This window comes from Barbatula barbatula (genome assembly GCF_947034865.1).
Source record: "Barbatula barbatula genome assembly, chromosome: 1".
NCBI classification, from domain to species: domain Eukaryota; kingdom Metazoa; phylum Chordata; class Actinopteri; order Cypriniformes; family Nemacheilidae; genus Barbatula; species Barbatula barbatula.
The window spans coordinates 35,381,301-35,402,908 of record NC_136766.1 but is presented as its reverse complement, the minus strand read 5'-3'; the positions used below and the strand labels follow the sequence as shown (position 1 = coordinate 35,402,908).

The 21,608-nt window shown below is 39.9% G+C and overlaps 1 protein-coding gene across 2 annotated transcripts; it reads right to left on the bottom strand.

The window, feature by feature from the left end:
• Nucleotides 1–821: 821 nt before the first annotated feature.
• Nucleotides 822–15,003, bottom strand: LOC306898222 (NLR family CARD domain-containing protein 3-like). 2 transcript variants are annotated; one of them, XM_079463527.1, is made up of 14 exons: nt 14,816–15,003; nt 13,704–13,778; nt 12,475–12,570; nt 12,171–12,284; nt 12,015–12,072; nt 11,679–11,892; nt 9,822–11,589; nt 8,029–8,202; nt 6,225–6,401; nt 4,650–4,823; nt 4,176–4,346; nt 2,151–2,324; nt 1,651–1,827; nt 822–1,109 (listed from the first exon to the last, which is right to left on the bottom strand). In XM_079463527.1, exons 2-14 carry the CDS (start codon nt 13,712–13,714, stop codon nt 1,088–1,090), a joined length of 3,330 nt encoding a protein of 1,109 aa, XP_079319653.1. In that variant the 5' UTR covers nt 13,715–13,778; nt 14,816–15,003; the 3' UTR covers nt 822–1,087. The 2 variants fall into 2 exon arrangements, with proteins under 2 accessions (XP_079319653.1, XP_079319654.1); XM_079463528.1 differs by lacking the exons at nt 4,650–4,823; nt 6,225–6,401.
• Nucleotides 15,004–21,608: the final 6,605 nt, after the last annotated feature.

Sequence of the window (21,608 nt, the reverse complement as noted above, 5' to 3'; positions counted from 1 at the left end):
GATTGTGTCAAATGCTGAACTGAAGTCTATGAACAGCATTATGACGTACGAGTCTTTATTGTCCTGATGAGTGAGTGCAACATGGAGGGCAATGGCGTTGGCACCATTGGTCGAGCGCTTATACCAATATGCAAATTGGAAGGGGTCCAGGAAGGGGGAGGACAGACTTAGTGTTGTGCATGACTAGCTGTTCAAAGCACTTCATGAGAATAGGAGTAAGTGCAACTGGACTGTGGTCATTGAAGCAGGATGGAGATGACTTTTTTGGGAACTGGAATCATGGTGGCAGCTTTGAAGCAAGTGGGGACAACAGCCCGACTCAGAGAGATGTTGAAAATGTCTATGAAGACATCATTGAGTTCTAAAGCACAGTCTTTCAGCATAGGTCCTGGAATGTTGTCAGGACCCGGAGTGTTGTGTGCATTGGTCCCTCTGAGGGATCTCCTCACACTGTCCGAGGACAGCGTCATCACCTGGTCCCCAGGAGGAGGTAAAGTCTTCTGTGCTGCGGTGCCGGTTTGTGCCTCAAAGCTAGCAAAGAAGGCATTCAGCTCATTTAGGGAGATGGTGTCACAGGTCTGCGGTGTGGGCTTGTAGTCTGTGATGATCTGAATCCCCGTCTCTTAGTCTCTCTGATGCCACGGGCTAGATTGGCCTTAGCTGTCTTCAGCTGTCTTCTATCCCAATAACAGAACTCTACTATATACAACTAGAGATGAACCAACAAATACTTTACTTATGTAGAGATTCACTTTTAATAGTAAAATAATGGGTACATGATTGCTTTATATTTTGGTTCATAAAATCCTCAACAGTATCAACACAATATTCATTATATACATTTATTGTCAATACTGGAAACATAATATTACAATAAACCTGAAACATTTGCAATAATGGAATAACATGTCAAAATAATGTTGATGTAAAAAAGTTATTGTCTTGTTCTGCTGGATTCTAGATGCAGATCTTCATGTTTAACAGACGCGTCTCTCATGTTGCTGCTGCTCTTTGTCCAGTAAACACATCTTGTTGTTTATGACTGAAGACTGTTGTTTGTGTTGTCATTTGTGGCTCTTGTAGATGATTAAACCAGTCGAGGTTCAATACTGTAAAACATTGAAGAGAAACATGAGATTCATCACAGTCAATATCAACAGACATCATGTCAGAGTTATGTTTATATTTATTACACGGCTCATTTGAATGCTTTATTCTGATTGGCCAGTCATGACATTCCAAGGGTTGTTATTTTCAAATAACTAACTAATAACATCCTGTAACCATGATGCTGCAAATCATTTTGAGACATATATGACATTATATTTACAAATGATTAAACCTGCACACTGCAATATCCTATACACTTGTTTCTAAGCAATCCCCTGGCATCAAACCCACGACCTTGGCATTGTTAATGCCTCCTCTAACCACTGAGCTACAGGAAAGCTACTTATCATCTGACATCACTTTTACCATTATACATTTAGACGATTTAATCCAAAGTGACATGAGAATAATACAAGTAGAGCTGACACTATCATCTTTACATCAGTAACACTAGAGCAAACGTATCAAACAATTACATGACAAATAATGATGATGAATGTAAAACACCATTAAGGGTTTGAGTTATAATGAAAAACTCACTGCAGTTTCTGTAGTTTACAGTTTGGATCCTTCAGTAGATCAGAGAACTTCTCGACTCCTGAATCTCCTGGATTATTATATCTCAGATCCAGTTGTGTCAGGTGTGAGTTTGTGTTTGATCTCAGAGCTGAAGCCAGAGCAGCAAAACCTTCATCTCCAATACTGCAGCTCCACAGACTACAGAGAAGAGAAAAAACTCTTGACACTTACAGCAAATCAAGTCATGAATTATAATGAGATGTTTGTGTGACTATTATCATCAGAACATATACAGTCAAAGAAAGAGAGAGAGAGAGAGAGAGAGAGAGAGAGAGAGAGAGAAAGTTTGAGATTTTTGTCTAGAATCTTCATCATCAGAGAGTCATTGACTGACAGTCACTCTTGAGTCTCTTACACTATGATGAACAACATCAGATCAACATGATTATCATCAACTTTTACAAATATTTACATGATACAAACACACACATTTCATCTTATTGCTTAAAGGATTTTCTTACAGTAATGTCTTCAGTTTACAGTTTGTATTCTTCAGTCCATCAGAGAGCAGCTTCACTCCTGAATCCTTCAGATTATTGTCACTCAGGTTCAGTTCTGTCAGACTTGAGGAGTTTGATGCGAGAACTGACGCCAGTGATGAACAACTTTTCTCTGTCAGATTGCAGTTCTCCAGACTGAGAGAGAAATAACAAGAGAACAGTGTGCTGAACTACAACGTATGGTGTCACATCAGATAGAACGAAAACATCTTGGGTACGGATGTAACCTCTGTTCCCTTTCTGTCTGTCTCTCGATGTTTTGTCGAGACTGACAGAATAGGGTTTGACTTGAGAACCTATCATCTCCGTTTATACTTTTGAAAAGGCCAATGAACTTGACGAATGAGACGGCATTCATTCATTCATTCATTCACCTTTTGGGTTGAGGAAACTGAGAGGCACTCTCGTTCGCTGCAGCGGGCTGGCCTGTGGCATGATGGACACAAAGTCTCGTTCCCTCCATCAGGGAACCGAGATTGCATCCGTTACTAAGATGTTCCCTTTCTGTAGGTCTATCGACATTGGTTCCTGTCAAAAATGGCACGATGCTGTGGCATATCACGATTCCATTGCAAAGACACTGACCGGCTTGAGTGAATAACGAGTGAACATCCCAAACGTTGGTCTTATTCAAGACCCACTCTGACACCGTTTCTACACCCATATCAGATTCAAGTCACTGATGCTTGACTACAGGACTATCACTGGATCTGCACCGGCATACTTTCACACCCTCCTACACCCCATCAAGAACCTTCACACCCTCCTACACCCCATCAAGAACCTTCACACCCTCCTACACCCCATCAAGAACCTTCACACCCTCCTACACCCCATCAAGAACCCTGAGTTCTGCAAACCAGCGGCGTCTTGTATTGTCTTCTCATAAGGGCTTTAAATTGCTTTCCCGCTCATTCTCCTTCACAACTCCTTCCTGGTTCTTCAGGTATTGCTCTGGCTTTTGTTGAAACTAGTAACTTTTATTAGGACCTATTGTACTATTGCTCTTGGATGACATATTGCTTATTGCTTTCTGAATTATTTGTAAGTCGCTTTGGATAAAGCGTCTGCTAAATGTAAACGTAAAACAACTAAAGTCAAAGAGAAAATCAATCACTGCTCCTGATCTTAAATCTGTGTAGATTCCATTCATACAGTAAAGAAGAAGTGTTTCATTTTCAAATGATTCAGTTTCTAATTGAAATGAAACTGTACTGTTAAATAAACCCACTGTACCTGAAAAATATACTTTTGGACTTGAAACTTCTTGAATCTTTTTTACTTCATAATACAATTTCATAATATTTTTTATAATAACAAAGAAAACGATTATAACAATAAAACTTTATTCAAAGGTAAAATAAGATAATGGTCATATCACACACCAATAAGTTGGCAAAATGGTCTGTCATTCTTCTTTCATTTTTTTCATTTCATTTTTCATTCATCAATCATTGATATCATCTTAATAATGATCTAATAAATAATATGATAATAGTTTGACTCACTCTAGTTCCTGTTCCTATTACACGGCCCATTTGAATGCTTTATTCTGATTGGCCAGTCATGACATTCTAAGGGTTGTTATTTTCAAATAACTAACCAATAACACCCTGTAACCATGATGCTGCAAATCATTTTGAGACATATATGACATTATATTTACAAATGATTAAACCTGCACACTGCAATATCCTATACACTTGTTTCTAAGCAATCCCCTGGCATCAAACCCACGACCTTGGCATTGTTAATGCCTCCTCTAACCACTGAGCTACAGGAAAGCTACTTATCATCTGACATCACTTTTACCATTATACATTTAGACGATTAAATCCAAAGTGACATGAGAATAATACAAGTAGAGCTAACACTATCATCTTTACATCAGTAACACTAGAGCAAACGTATCAAACAATTACATGACAAATAATGATGATGAATGTAAAACACCATTAAGGGTTTGAGTTATAATGAAAAACTCACTGCAGTTTCTGTAGTTTACAGTTTGGATCCTTCAGTAGATCAGAGAACTTCTCGACTCCTGAATCTCCTGGATTATTATATCTCAGATCCAGTTGTGTCAGGTGTGAGTTTGATCTTAGAGCTGAAGCCAGAGCAGCAAAACCTTCATCTCCAATACTGCATTCACACAGACTACAGCGAAGAGAAAAAACTATTCACACTTACAGCAAATCAAGTCATGAATTATAATGAGATGTTTGTGTGACTATTATCATCAGAACATATACAGTCAAAGAAAGAGAAACAGAGAGAGAGAAAGATTGAGATTGGTATCTAGAATCTTCATCATCAGAGAGTCATTGACTGACAGTCACTCTTGAGTCTCTTACACTATGATGAACAACATCAGATCAACATGATTCTCATCAACTTTTACAAATATTTACATGATACAAACACACACGATTCATCTTATTGCTTTAAGGATTTTCTTACAGTAATGTCTTCAGTTTACAGTTTGTATTCTTCAGTCCATCAGCGAGCAGCTTCACTCCTGAATCCTTCAGATTATTGTCACTCAGGTTCAGTTCTGTCAGACTTGAGGAGTTTGATGCGAGAACTGACGCCAGTGATGAACAACTTTTCTCTGTCAGATTGCAGTTCTCCAGACTGAGAGAGAAATAACAAGAGAACAGTGTGCTGAACTACAACGTATGGTGTCACATCAGATAGAACGAAAACATCTTGGGTACGGATGTAACCTCTGTTCCCTTTCTGTCTGTCTCTCGATGTTTTGTCGAGACTGACAGAATAGGGTTTGACTTGAGAACCTATCATCTCCGTTTATACTTTTGAAAAGGCCAATGAACTTGACGAATGAGACGGCATTCATTCATTCATTCATTCACCTTTTGGGTTGAGGAAACTGAGAGGCACTCTCGTTCGCTGCAGCGGGCTGGCCTGTGGCATGATGGACACAAAGTCTCGTTCCCTCCATCAGGGAACCGAGATTGCATCCGTTACTAAGATGTTCCCTTTCTGTCGGTCTATCGACATTGGTTCCTGTCAAAAATGGCACGATGCTGTGGCATATCACGATTCCATTGCAAAGACACTGACCGGCTTGAGTGAATAACGAGTGAACATCCCAAACGTTGGTCTTATTCAAGACCCACTCTGACACCGTTTCTACACCCATATCAGATTCAAGTCACTGATGCTTGACTACAGGACTATCACTGGATCTGCACCGGCATACTTTCACACCCTCCTACACCCCATCAAGAACCTTCACACCCTCCTACACCCCATCAAGAACCTTCACACCCTCCTACACCCCATCAAGAACCTTCACACCCTCCTACACCCCATCAAGAACCTTCACACCCTCCTACACCCCATCAAGAACCCTGAGTTCTGCAAACCAGCGGCGTCTTGTATTGTCTTCTCATAAGGGCTTTAAATTGCTTTCCCGCTCATTCTCCTTCACAACTCCTTCCTGGTTCTTCAGGTATTGCTCTGACTTTTGTTGAAACTAGTAACTTTTATTAGGACCTATTGTACTATTGCTCTTGGATGACATATTGCTTATTGCTTTCTGAATTATTTGTAAGTCGCTTTGGATAAATCGTCTGCTAAATGTAAACGTAAAACAACTAAAGTCAAAGACAAAAACAATCACTGCTCCTGATCTTAAATCTGTGTAGATTCCATTCATACAGTAAAGAAGAAGTGTTTCATTTTCAAATGATTCAGTTTCTAATTGAAATGAAACTGTACTGTTAAATAAACCCAATGTACCTGAAAAATATACTTTTGGACTTGAAACTTCTTGAATCTTTGTTACTTCATAATACAATTTCATAATATTTTTTATAATAACAAAGAAAACGATTATAACAATAAAACTTTATTCAAAGGTAAAATAAGATAATGGTCATATCACACACCAATAAGTTGGCAAAATGGTCTGTCATTCTTCTTTAAAAAAAAAATTCATTTTTTATTCATCAATCATTGATATCATCTTAATAATGATCTAATAAATAATATGATAATAGTTTGACTCACTCTAGTTCCTGTAGTTTACAGTTTGGATCCTTCAGTAGATCAGAGATCATCTTCACTCCTGAATCTCCTGGATCATTATAGCCCAGATCCAGTTGTGTCAGGTGTGAGTTTGGGTTTGATCTCAGAGCTGAAGCCAGAGCAGCAAAACCTTCATCTCCAATCCTGCAGCTCATCAGACTACAGAGAAGAGAAAAAACTCCAGACACTTACAGCAAATCAAGTCATGGATTATAATGAGATGTGTGTGTGACTATTATCATCACTATCTTATAACATGTACACTGCACTGCAGGAATCAGCCATTTAACTAGTTATCAACAGGGTAGAACAATTATCTCGACTTCTAAAGATAGTTTCACAAAGATCTTGCCAGATCTGACTCCTTTAATAACCATAACAATAAATACAGAATTGCTCGATGACATGACCAGCAATTGGGTACTATTTTCTCGAATACATTAGAAGCTGTCGCACCTATGAAGTCAAAAAAGATTCATTAGAAAAATATTGCACCACTCGCGCCCTCAAAAGAGAAACACGTGAACTGGAGCGCAAATGGAAACAAACCCAATTAGAAGTCTTTAAAATGGCGCGGAAAGAGAGTGCAAACTTTTATAAAAAAGCACTTAAAGCAGCAAGGCTGAGCACCTCCGTAACCTCATAGAAACCGACAAAAAGGCCGACAAGGTTTTCATTTAGCACAGTTTCTAAATTAACAAATAAACAGACATCACCTGACCTTGTTATTCCGCCGCACCTTGGTAGCATTGAATTCATGATATTTTACGAGACAAAATAGTAAAAACTCAACCTCAATGTCTGTCCTATGAATTAGTACCAACAATCGCCCCAAAAGAAAGGCAGTGTTTTTCACCTATAAAACAGGAAGATTTAATTCAACTTATTGCAACTTCTAAACCTACAACTTGCTTACTAGACCCCATACCAACTAAATTATTAAAAGAGCTACTACCTGTTGCAATTGAGCCCATTTATTACATTATCAACTGGTCAGTTAATCTAGGCTATGTCCCAGGACCCTTTAAGATGGCCGTCATTAAGCCTCTAATCAAGAAACCAAACTAAGTTCCAAATGAACTAGGAAACTATAGAACATTATTAAAAAACATGGAATTAGCTTCCATTGCTATGCAGTTGAGACGCAGCTTTATATCTCATCAGGACCAGATGATTCCTCCCAGCTATCCAAACTGGCAGAGTGCATTGAAGGTATAAAACATGGGATGACCTGTAATTTCCTTCTTTTAAATTCTAATAAAACAGAAATATTACTTATAAGACCAAAGACTCGCAAACCGAATATTTCTGATTATAAACTGCAAGTTGAAGGATGTACTGTTACTCCAACAAATACAGTAAAAGATCTAGACGTTATATTAGACAGCAACCTGTCATTTCAAAATCACATCTCAAATGTCACAAAAACAGTAAGAAATGTTGCCAAGTGACGAAATATTCTGTGTGTTGCTGACGCGGAGAAGCTTATTCATGCATTTATGACCTCAAGACTTGACTACTGTAATGTGTTACTTAGTGTTTGTCCTTCATCATCAATAAACAAACTACAGTTAGTTCAGAACGCAGCTGCCAGAGTTCTGACCAGGTCCAGAAAATACCATCACATAACCCCAATGTTATCAACCCTTCACTGGCTACACATTAAGTATCGTATTGACTTTAAAGTTCTTTTAATCACTTATAAAGTGATTCTCTTCAACGTTTACAAACATTCACATCACACAAACACACACGTTTCATCTTATTGCTTTAAGGATTTTCTTACTGTAATGTCTTCAGTTTACAGTTTGTGTTCATCAGTCCATCAGAGAGCAGCTTCACTCCTGAATCCTGCAAACGATTGAGACTCAGGTTCAGTTCTGTCAGATTTGAGGAGTTTGATGTGAGAACTGACACCAGTGATGAACAACTTATCTCTGTCAGATTACAGAGACTCAGACTGAAAGAGAAATAACAAGAGAACAGTGAGTTAAACTACAACTTTCAGTGTCACATCAGATGTCTCCAAGTCCTTTAATATCAACAAAGAGTCAAAGGAGTTGTATAATGTATGTGAAAATGATGTCTTATATATATTTGAATAAGAACACGAGAACAGGACACAGAATGAGCTTTAGAGTTCATGCTATTTCGCCTAATGTAGTTCAGCATTGTCAAATGAGAAAAATAAGTAGACACTACTACACAACTCAAATCTCACATTTTACTAATGACAAACATTTACTAACCAACAGAAAGTCAAATTTTATATTTACAGATAAACAACACATTTACTAATGTTCTTGAGGCCCTAAACCATCAACTCTTTCCCAAAGTTATAGGGCCAGTTATGTTAATAGCTGTGTCTCTTTTCGTAAGGCTGTGTCCTTGTGTCCTCCAGGGGTATCATCAAGGATGCGGTATACGGAGGATTCTCAACTTAGAATTAAACTACTTTTTTGTATTTAGGCATTTGGCAGATGCTTTTATCCAAAGCGACTTAGATAGCATTATCCTATACATTTTACATAGGTATCTGCCATCCCCTGGGATCCAACCCACAACCTTGAGTTGTTAACACAATGCTCTTACCACTAAGATACAGGAAAGCTACAAGAAACGAGACTTCCTTCGTAGGACAAACTGGCAGAAAAGGAAACAGGAAGTACCATGTTGCTTTGAAAACATGTTGCACCTGCACACCTGTCAAATTAATTCAAATGATTTCTACATGATTTTAAGAGGTAAAAAGTTGCTTCCTATCCTTAACAAGGCCTAAAAAGTTCAACTAAATCTCATCCTCTATGCTGTGGCATGGTTCCGCTGTGGGACAGTCTGGCGACGCCCATAGGAGACAGGTTCGGTGAGCGTGATGGGGCCTGGACGGTCAATGGCTGCGATGGATTTACATCCACGGGAACGCGCATATCACCACCTCCACTCGAGCAGGAAGCAGACGATTCCGTGGCTGTCAGCCATGATCACAATACCGTGATCGACATGTGCTCGCAAATGCGGACATGTCGTATCCACGAACGCTACCTCTGCATGCTGGAGACCCAGACATGTGACGCAGGTATTTTGCCTGTGTGGCTCGAGGATGGGGCAGTCGCACCCAAGACTACAGCGGCGAGATATACTTGGCAACATGTGAACGCTGAAGGAGAATTTGCTCTTTTGGAAATATGCTTTTTAAAGACACCTCCGAACAGCTACTGAAACGCCCAGGGAAAACACCAGGACGAGTTTCGCTTCTCTGTTTCGTAGATCCAGTAGGAAGAATCGAAGATCGCTCAGCATAAGCCTTGCAGGTTCCGAAGAACAAAAAGGTGAATGAATGGTCACGCCATCTTCCCTTTTATACCTGTATGTACCGGGCAGAATCTGGGGTGCCGTCCCATTCGTCAAGTTCATTGGTCTTTTCAAAGTATAATCGGAGATGATAGGTTCTCAAGTCAAACCCCATTCTGTCAGTCTCGACACAACGTCGAGAGACAGACAGAAAGGGAAGCACACGCATGCACAAACACAGTGTTTATAAACTCGTGTATTATTTAGTTGAAGGATTAAATTACTCACTGAGCTTTTCTGGATGCTTTGACCACTGGCAGCAGATTCAGAAGACATTCCTCTGATGGATTATATTTATACATTTTAAAGTCAACCAGCTCCTGATCTGAGTTCAGTAACACAAACACCAGAGCCGACCACTGAGCAGAAGAGAGTCTGACTCCTGAGAAACAAGAGAGATAACCTCTTCTGTTCAGGTAAGTTTGTATCTCGTCCACTAGAGAGTGATCGTTGAGTTCATTCAGACAGTGGAACAGATTGATGGATTTCTCTGGAGAGAGATTCTCTCTGATCTTCATCTTAATGTACTCTGTAACTCTTTGCTGTGCGCTGTCAGAGCTTCTTTCTGTCTGTGTCAGTAGATCTTGTAAGATGGTCTGATTGGACTCCAGCGAGAGACCCAGAAGGAACCGGAGGTAAAGGTCCAGGTGTCCGTTCTCACTCTGTAAGGCCTTGTCCACTTCACTCTTCAGTAAATCACTCATAGTCCATCGTCCTGATGATGTTTGTGCAGAAAACGAAAGAAACACAAATAAAGCAGCGAAAAACTCCTGAACGCTCAGATGCACAAAGCTGTAGACCTTCCCCAGGTTCAGTCCAAACTCCTCTCTGAAGATCTGAGTACAAACTCCTGAGTACAGCGACGCTTCTCTGACATCAATGTCACACTCTCTCAGATCCTCCTCATAGAAGATCAGGTTCCCTTTCTCCAGCTGTTGAAAAGCCAGTTTTCCCAGAGACTCAAGACTCTTTCTAGCCTGCTGAAGATCTACCTCACATTTCCCATCATACTTCTGACTCTTAACTGTGATCTGAAACATCAGGAAGTGTGAGAACATTTGAGTGAGAGTCTTGGGGATCTGTGCTGGACTCTCTGCTTCACTCAACATTCTCTGGAGAACAGTGGCTGAAATCCAGCAGAAGACTGGGATGTGACACATGATGTACAGACTCCTGGATGATTTCACATGTCTGATGATTCCAGCGGCCAAATTTGGATCTTTGATTCTCTTGCTGAAATACTCGTCCTTCTGAGGGTCATTGAAGCCTCGTACATCTGTGAGCCGGTGGAAACACTCAGGAGGAATCTGATTGGCTGCTGCTGGTCGAGAGGTGATCCAGATCAGAGCAGAAGGAAGCAGATTCCCCTTGATGAGGTTTGTCAGCAGCACATCCACTGAGGCTCTTTCTGTCACATCAAACAAACTGGGATTGTTGGAGAAATCCAGAGGAAGACGACACTCGTCCAGACCGTCAAAGATAAACGCCACTTTGTAGACGACAAAGTCTCTGGATGTCTTGAGACGTGTTGTTTGTGTGAAGAACTGATGAAGAAGATCCGTCAGACTGATATTTGCCTTCTTCATCAGATTCATCTCTCTGAACGCCAGTGGAAATATGAAGTGAAGATCCTGATTTGCTTTTCCTTCAGCCCAGTCCAGAATGAACTTCTGCACAGAGACGGTTTTTCCAATTCCAGCGACTCCTTTAGTCAGCACACTTCTGATGGGTTTGTCTTGTCCAGGTAAGGCTTTAAAGATGTCATTACATTTGATTTGTGTCTCGTGCGTCTCTGTGTGTCTCCTGGATGCCGTCTCAATCTGTCTCACCTCATGTTCATGATTCAGCTCCTCACTCCCTCCCTCTGTGATGTACAGCTCTGTGTAGATCTCATTCACAAGTGTTGAGCGTCCTTCACGTGATATTCCTTCATTCATTCTCTGGAATTTCTCCTTTAGGCTGGATTTGTGTTTTTTCACACACAAAGGTGCAAGTTCTGTGTCGGGTGAAGGAAGAGAAATGGATGTGAACGCATGAAAGATGTGAAAAGAAAGTCAAGGAATGAGTTGATAACTTCTCTCTTACTGGTCTGAAGTTTGTCAGCGAGGTCTGTCTGCTTCATCTTCATTAGGACGTGCAGTGTGATCTTCAGAAACATCTCTCTGACTCTCAAATGATCTTCATCCTCCTCCTCCTCCTCCTCTTCTCTCTCAGAGAAAGCAGGGTAATCTGGTTTCAGGAGTCTCTTGAAGCTCTTCAGCTTTTCCTTCATCAGCGAGATCATTTTGTGTTCAAGATCCTGAAACACACAGACAGTTATTCATGTTTTCATGTGCGCAGAAAATTTTATAAAGCATGCACGCACGCACTCACAAACACACACACACACACACACACACACACACAAACAGAGAATTCTACCTGGAAGACAGAATCCATGTGCTCCGTGGTGAAAGACTTTGATTCATCTGCTGGGTTACTGTAATAAAACATCACATATGTTTTGACATGTAAGAATAGTCACACATGTACTACATAACAGTAAACACATGGATGAATGTGTATGTTTGTCCTCACCTCACATCTGCACAGTTTAGGAGTCTCACATCTGAGACTCCTAAACTGAACTTGAGTGGAGCATCCATTGAGTTATGACTCTTCATGGACACACAGCTGGGTTCAGCAGATTCACTATCAATCAAAACAAAATACGTAAACATGGGTTCATTGCAATCTCAAATCATGTGCATGATTTAGAATGCAGAAAGGACCAAATTGGGCGGTTGGATAATGAGGATGCGCACATCCCCAGATACAGACCCCCCAACCCTGACATGGAAAAAAAATCTTATAAATGTACTGTATTTATATTGGTTCTCACCTCACATCTGCACCAGAGTCTCCTGAACTGAACTTAAGTGGAGCATCCATTGACTCATGACCCTTCATGGACACACCGCTGGGTTCAGCAGATTCTCTATCAATCAAACATAAAAAACACAACAACAATTAAACACTGTTTCATTAAAAAAATACACAAACTCTCACAGCACTGACACAAACTCTCTTCATTTACTCAATGTCCCACATAAATCTTAGACGAGTCTCCTCGAGCGCTTTTCCACCATTGCAACTGAACCGTGTCGATCCGGCCAGCCGGCACCGATATGGTTTGATTTTCCACTGTGGGACTGATAATGCAACTCTTTAGAATGTCACGCAAGACTAGCATAACTTTATTTATATACTATAGTGGCTACACTGAGAAACTGGTATCTAGCCAACCGACAAGTGATCAGTCCTGAGAGGCGTCGTCCCCACACACATTCAATAACGGTCTATTTTGTTCTGATCTGTTCTATTATCATAATTCAGCACGGTTAGACAACCATGCCGGTACATAACTGTAACTGGTCCAGACTGTACTAGAGCGGTTTGGCTTGCTGGTGGAAAAGTACTCTCTTTCTCCAGCTCAGAGGAAAACACTTTACAATAAAGGGGGCTCGCACACCAGAGTCGTGCTCAGCGCCAGTATTGTTTTCTATGAGTGCACACACACTGGCGTTGCCAACTTTGGTTTGTTTTATCCGTCTGGTTCATGCTCTTTTAAATCCACGTAGTAAATGTTATAAAAGCCATCGGATGTGAAGTCACTGAATGGTTTACTCGCCATATTCCCCTCATGCATGTGCAATACAAGCATAACATTTAAAATAACGGGCGTAACTCTTAGTCCCGGAAAAGCACGCCCATGCATCAATGGCATGCCCATCAATGTGCTCCTTTGCACATTGCAAAAAACATAATGAAAGCCTCAAAAACAGCAAAAGAACAGGTCCTTTAATATGAGATTATATGTGTGTTACATCCGCTTTAAGATTCAAATGAACATTAGTTGATGTATTAGGTGTCATGAACTAACGTGAACAACATTTTTTACAGCATTTATTAATGCAACTCAATATTTATTTCATTGTTTAATCGTGTTCTTTCATGAAACATTAACTGTGTCATTTGAATAGAATTGAAAGGTGAAAAATATCCAAAAAACATATTTGACACATGATTTTTCACTGACTTCTGTTGAATAGAAATCAAACTCTCTCTCACCTGTTGTTCATTGTGCTTGTGTGCTTTTGTCTCTTTGTGAATCTCACGACAGCAGTTCAGTTGATGATGTTCTTGCTGTAAAGGAAGTGAACACACACATATACTGACTCTTCACATGAAAGTCTCAGTGTTTGTATGTGAAGCTTCATGTGCTCATCACATCATATCAGACACACAGATGCTTTTAAAGCTTCATTCGTCTTGTGTTGTGAGTGATGCCAGTGTTTGTCATGTATTCTGAACGGGTCATATCAATTTCTGAAAGTTTATATATATATATATATATGTAATTTAGCAAAAAAACAGTTGATAAACTGATTGGACGGTTCAAACACAAGTGTAAAAAGATTCAGGAAAGCTCATGTGCCTCCCTTAAAGTGATAGATCACCCAAAAATAAAACTTCTGTCATCATTTACTTGCCCTCAGATTGTTTCGAACATCAATGTCTTTGTTCTGATGAACACTGAGGAAGATATTTGGAAGAATGTCAGTAACTAAGCAAGTCATCTTGTCCCCAATTCACTGCCATAGTAGGGAAAATAAATACTGTGGGAGTCAATGGGGACGAGATCTGCTCGGATACAGACATTCTTTAAAAAGTCCTCCTCTGTGTTCAGCAGAACAAAGACATTTACACATATTCGAAACAATCTGAGGGCGAGTAAATTATGACAGAAGTTTATTTTTGGGTGAACTGTGCCTGTAAGAACTAAAGAACTATGGGGCGTTATTTCCTTTTATGGCTTAGAAGAACACGACATAGCCAATAAATGTGAAACCAACCAACAAAGGTAAAAAACCTATGAAAATGTTTTAAATGTTTTTAAACAGACAAACAGTTTGCTGTGAAAATAACTGAGATCAAGCTGAATGACAGTTCAACAGTTAATCTAATAAAAAATAAAAAAGTCACAATAACAAAACGTGGATATTCGTATCAGAAAAACCGCGTCACAAACCTTCAGAAATCCTAATGAATAAACTGTGATGATGTTTACACGACTACAGCAGCTGTGATGCAGATTTACAGTCAAAAGAAGTCTGAAGGTCAAAACTACTGCGGTTACGAATGTTATTATTTCTATTATTACTCAGCAGTTCACTTCTCACCTGTGTAGAGCTGTTGGTCTTCACTTCATCACTGCGATATCACCTACTAGATCATTCACTCGACACTCTTCATTTCTCTTACAGGTTATTGACGGAGTTAAATAAAAACTAGGATCAAGCAAAACTCAATTCTGCTCCAGGACATGCAGAAATGATTCAGGTGTAAGAGATGCGAGTGCCCTGAAAGTGAACTATGAACCTTAAATCACATGGGTTGTGCTATGGGACAAAGTGCAGCTCATAATTTGCATCGATAAGCTTTGAATGCAATGAAAGCAGACATTGTTTGTGTACAAGAGACCTTTTTATTGAAGCAATAAAATGATGATTTTCATGGGGAAGGAGAATCTACAACAGACTTAAGTATGGGGATATTGTGGGGTAGATTACCACAGTGGCCATTTTATGGCATGAGAAGTATGATCCAGTGATTTGTGTGATAAGATAAGAGGTGGATTGGTGTATAGCAATTAAAGTAGAACATAATAAAAATCTTCTTATCATATTGAATGTGTTTACTCCTTATGAATGCTATAATATCCTCCAGTAGGGAAAATAAATACTATGGGAGTCAATGGGGGATGAGATCTGCTTAGTTACTGACATTCTTCCAAATTTCTTCCTTTGTGTTCAGCAGAACAAAGACATTTATACAACTAGTTGTTACTAGCATGCCTACTATTGGCAAATTGGCTGTTTATTATTACTTATAAAGCACATATTCTGCATGACCAGACCCTCCATCCCTAATCCTACCCAAAACCTTAACCCAACAACTACATTACTAACTATTAATTGAGGAGTTATTGAGGAAGAAAAGTCGTAGTTGATGGTTTGTTAATAGCGAGGATTGCCCCAGATATTGAAGTGTGACCATTTGATTGACTTAGTTTCATTCCTTAAGCCATTTTGTATTTAGATATGTTATTTGGTTATGTGTTTTTGTGTTGCACCAGTTTGTGCATTGAAAACTGCATGATGGCTTGTATTTTTGCCCATTCTACGAGCATAATGCTGAATAGAGGAATAAAGTAAGGAGGAAATAGTCATGAATTAGCTTTATAAAATGCAGGGTTTAATAGCATTTTAACTCAAATAATGCAGCTTTTCCACCCTTTGAGCACAAGATGGCGCGAGTGTATACTGTTTTGAAAAGCTTCGAGTACGAACACTTTATGAGGGGAAAAGTCTCCCAGATGGAGGTGTGATATCAGCTGTGATTCAACAAACACAAATCAAACACTTGGTCCTGAAGGTTGTTCTTACCTCATTCTTTATGTAAAATCGTCCTCTGGTGAACAATTCTATGAACACTTCTTGTAATCCAAGATCAATGTTTCATACTGATTTCAAAGTTGAGTATTCATTAGTTTATATATAAATTGAAACAAACACTATCATGACAAGTTGATCGTTTAATAAACCCCATGTTTTGAGTAGCGATGTTTTGGTAGTGATCACAATATTTAATTTTCACAGCTGAATCAGACTTTTATGTGAACACAAATAACTAAATATGTTGCACATACGCAGCCATCACATGAAGCAAACACACATCTGACAGTAAATATCTCATAGAAAACCTACAGCTCACATACTACATCACTGCTAAAATACTTATGATCTCAACTGTACGGAGTTCTGTTTATTTCCACAAATAATAAAGGATTAAGTTTGACTTTTTGTCACTACCGAAACAATGAGACCCAGTGATACATGTGGACAACCCAGTGAACATGGCAAGCACAGATCTGTACACACTAAGAAAACATTTACTGCTAAATGATAAGACCGATCTACTGACCATGTAACTATTGAGGGACACAGTAATAATTCTTTAGGGGTGTCTCAGCCAATGGCCCAAACGTAGAGATAGAGAAAGAGAGAGAGAGAGAGAAAGAGAGAGAGAAAGAGATAGAGAAAGAGATAGATAAGAAAAGCTATGCAGTAAATGTCAAGAACGAGATGAGAGTGTGAGACATAAAAGCATCAAGTGTGAAAGAGAGAGCGTGTGAGACGAATGACAGTCTGTAAATATAATAATATTGAATATTATTCATTAATTCTACCATTACAATAAACACAATTATATTAAATATAATAATTAATAAAAGAATCATTATTTTTAAATAACAGAAACATTTCACGTAAAGCTGAAAATAAACTTGAAATAAACTGCAGCTTAATTCAATAACAATTTGAACCCAGTGATGTTTTGGTAATAAAGTTCTAGTTTATGATCTGTAAAGCTCGTACCCTTAAGGTCAATGGCAGCTGTGTATTTTGCACAGGAATACATTAGGATGTCAAATTTGCATATATTTTACTGAAAGATTTTCCGAGCCCTTTGAGACCGCGATGAAACTTCTATCTAGGACAGCGTGCTGAATTATTTAGAAAGTATTTTCAATGAAATCTACAATTCGATCTAATTCCTGCCAGATCATTACGGATTGGAACGCTTTGGCACAGTCAAGCGCCTCTCAGAAAATCACATGGGGATGCTTTTGATGGGTTTTTTTAACTGATCCCAGGCCTGTCCTTGCTGTCCCTTCCAAGAACTCGTTTCATGTAGGCTATTAAGAGTAAATAAGCTCCACGGCTGCGACCGAGGCCTCAGGGGGTGATATTGCTCCTCAACGCTATAAAAAATTCATCTCCGCTGTAGCACCCCCTGCGTGGACTGACTAGTGCCTAAATGGCAAATGACCTGCTTGGATCTCCATCGTCCTGTGTACAGCGTTCTGGTGCAGAGGATCTCATGGGGAGCGCGGGTGTTCACCTTCGACACACTTCCATAAACTGATCTCTGGAGTAAACATGTTAAAAAAAGATGATTTCAGTCATTTTTTTGTCTAATATAGACACTTACCTTGAAATATTGATCAATAACTTACTGTCAGTTTTTCAACAAAAACGTGACAATTAGATGAAAACGATAAAATAATTTTATACTATTTTATAAGATAATATAAAGCCACAGGTGTAATCTAAGCATTATGACGAATGTCCGAGACAGTATTGTCACACGTCGAATATATTGTGTCTGAAATCATTCACTCGTTTTCATTCACTTCTTCACCGTATAGTGGACGATTTAGCATCCGCTATATAAGGAATAGTGAATAGTGAACAAGCGAGCCAATTCAGACACAGCTCAGGCTTATGTAGAAAGAAGGAACAAGCGAAACTAGACACAGGTGAGAGTGATCAACACAGCAATGGATTATGGGAAGTGTAGTGTGTAATGGCAGTCCGGGTGATGATCGTGACAGGCTCAGTGCTTGGTGATAAAGAGACAAAGTCAACTGTTGGGGTATCAATTGACGTATGCTGGGTTCTTTTAACCCATTGTTGGGTGAAATACAGTTTAAACATTTCAGGGTTTGTTTAATCCAGTGCCTGAGTTTGTCTTTTGTTGACCCAATGCTGAGTTAACCAAAATCCCGGTATTTTTTACAGTGCATTTGCTGTTTCTAAATGCCACTGTAAAATACCTCAAGAAAACCATCCGGTCCTCACACAGAAGATCAATAAAACTCAAAACCATTGCTTATCACCATGGGAACAATTCAATGAACGTTTTCTACAATTGAGCTTCTGACGGCGAGTCAAATTTCAACCAAGCGACTCAATAAAGCTTGTTATTGCTGTAACTTCTCCAAACTGCAGAAAGATGTTCAAACGGCAATTGGGTTGCATTCCTGGAAAATATAACTGGCACCAGCTCCAACGGCGGAGCAATGAATTCACATCATATGTGGAAACACTTAAACTGTCTCGGCTCAATCATACAATTTCTGCAGCGATTGCGCGCTAAAGTAATCACTTGTCTGCTTCACACACAGAGGACGAGCCATCCGCCAACAACCACCATGTTATCTCATTTTCATACAACGCTGCTTTCAGAATAGATGTGAACGTATTGAAACAAGGCTGTTTATTTAAATGACAAACCCTGATGTTTAGTGCCATCTGTCTGTTTCAGCTGGCACCGATCGACAAACAGCCGTATGGCAGCAGCCAACGCTGGGTCCTGGATTGGTGCCCTGCTACGACGATCCGATCCCATCATCGCTCCGTAAGGTTGATTGTCTCACACACAAGATTGATTACAAGGATATTACAAGCAAATGGGTGTTTCTGAATCACGCTGAATACATTCTCATTAAACAACATTCATAATGCATGAGCCAAGACTTCTGGATTGAAGTGGCCTCCTCAGAATACGTGTTTGTGACCTCAGCTTTATTGCTGGTTTCTAATTTATGCTAAATACATCCAGTTTAAAACAGATCCAATGTCAATTAAATCATACAGATACGGTTGGGACAAAATAACAGGAGTTAAAAATAGAAAGCTGGCAATGTATATTTGGTTTGTTTTTGTAAAAGGAAAACAACTCAAGGTTGTGTGTTGGATCTCAGGGGATTGGAGATACCTGTGTATAAATGTATAGGATGATGCAATGTAAGTCTCTTTGGATAAAAGCATCTGCCAAATGCATAAATGTAAATATAATAGAAAAGTTCAGACAGATTGGATGAAATGCATTAAAGCTGTTGTGCCATACCGTAAACAAACACATCGCTATGCATTATATACCATTTTAACTTTGTGACTTTACGAACCCAGTAAGTATTATATTACTATGGTGAAGAGGAATCTGCATGACGTGGTGCACAACATTTCTGTTTCTTCACTAAATGATAAATGTTTTGTTATGAGTTTTTATATGTATTAGTCATTCGTAGAAGCTGTACGAACTATACATATTTTTTTAGAGATGATGTAACTTTAAGGCCAAACGCTCGGGCGAACTTGTACATTCTAAATGCAAGGAAAACAAAACAAAATAATAATTTTAGCTCGCAAATGTTTTTTTCTTCTTTTGGCTGTGAAAGGCCTCGTAATCTTCGCTTGCAGATGAATTCCATGACGGAAATAGCTGCTTAATGGTTTAATCCGGCTGAACACTGAAGGCGATGGAAAGTCTCTGCGACGAATAAGATCTCCTCTCACTGTTAATGTATTCAGCACCTGGGGTGACGTCTAAAGTGGTGTTTTTATTAGTACTAAGGGACCCCCGCTTGAATGATTCAGATCGATTACATTGGTAATGATCTCAAATCAGCAACAGCCAAGAAGAACTACAGGCAAAGAGCATTTTCTAGACGACTCTGTCTGGTCATGAGCATTCTTCTACATATCTTTCTCTGTGTTCATCAGAACAAACACATTGATACACATTTGGAACAACTGGAAGGTGAGGGAATGATGTAATCATTTTTGGGTGAAGTATCCATTTAATTGTTTGACCAATTCAGTTCAATAGATTTTTTTGACTTGCAGTTAAATGTAGGTCTGTTCGGCTTTTTTTAGACTGTGGAAGCAATGGAAAAGAGGTAGTTAACAACTATAATAATACAATTTAGACAATTAAAAAATAACAATAGAATTATAAATAAGAAATTACGTTTTTGCATAATCTTTTGCTTTGCACATGCAGGAAAACTCAATCTTTTGTCAAAGAGACATGTGTTGTGTTGCATCTACAATGAAATAATGAAACTAGTGTCACCCAGAGGACTGCAGTGACTCGTGAAAGATCTGCTGTTTAGTCGTCTGGTGTTGCACATGCAGGACTGTGTCCTATTTATCAAATGGCCGGCGTCATTCTGAGAGACGCTGCAGTTAATAAAGGTCACTGTAAAGAGGTGTGACCTGCTCTGTGACCTGCTCACATAGAACAACAGACTGAATTGTGGGTAAATCCAGAGAAAGTAAACTTGGATAAACTATATTTCATAACCTGTTCGGCTTCCTCATCGTGTTGTTTATTTTCAAATGCCTATAAAATGGATTACAAGTCTTTAATCTTATGAAATGCCACCTTTACATTTTAAATCTCAATTGTTTGAGTTGTGTACTTTTATCTTTTATATGTGAATTTTAAGCGAGCACATGATCAAAATCAGGTTCCGACTAGAGATAGTCGGGATCACCTCTACGCATGGCTTGGGCTCTGGAACCACACTCCTCGAGAGAGGATGGACACTTCATCACTCTGGAGTTGCCCATGGGGAGAGGCGGCGGGCTGGTGTGGGTCTGCTTATAGCCCCCCAGCTCTCCCGCCATGTGTTGGAGTTTACCCCGGTGAACGAGAGGGTCGTTTCCCTGCGCCTACGGGTCGGGGTTAGGTCTCTCACTGTTGTTTGTGCCTACGGGCCGAACGGCAGTGCAGAGTACCCGACCTTCTTGGATTCTCTGGGAGGGGTGCTGGAAAGTACTCCGACTGGGGACTCCGTCGTCCTACTGGGGGACTTCAACGCCCATGTCGGCAACGACAGTGACACCTGGAGGGGCGTGATTGGGAGGAACGGCCCCCCTGATCTGAACCCGAGCGGTGTTCAGTTATTGGACTTCTGTGCTAGCCACAGTTTGTCTATAACGAACACCATGTTCAAGCATAAGGGTGTCCATCAGTGCACGTGGCACCAGGACACCCTAGGCCGCAGGTTGATGATCGACTTTGTGGTCGTTTCATCTGACCTGCGACCATATGTTTTGGACACTCAGGTTAAGAGAGGGGCGGAGCTGTCAACTGATCACCACCTGGTGGTGAGTTGGATCCGATGGCAGGAGAGGAAGCTGGACAGACTCGGCAGACCCAAACGTACTGTAAGGGTCTGCTGGGAACGCCTGGCCGAGTCTCTTGTCAGAGAGATATTTAACTCCCACCTCCGACAGAGCTTCAACCAGATCCCGAGGGAGGCTGGAGACATTGAGTCCG

Bases quoted from the DNA above. Each gene is read 5' to 3' on its own strand.
- LOC306898222 (XM_079463527.1), bottom strand. The intron at 11,590-11,678 runs GTAAGAGAGAAG...CACCCGACACAG, and splicing joins CGCTGACAAACTTCAGACCA to AACTTGCACCTTTGTGTGTG. The intron at 4,347-4,649 runs GTAAGAAAATCC...TCTTCGCTGTAG, and splicing joins TGTAAACTGAAGACATTACT to TCTGTGTGAATGCAGTATTG.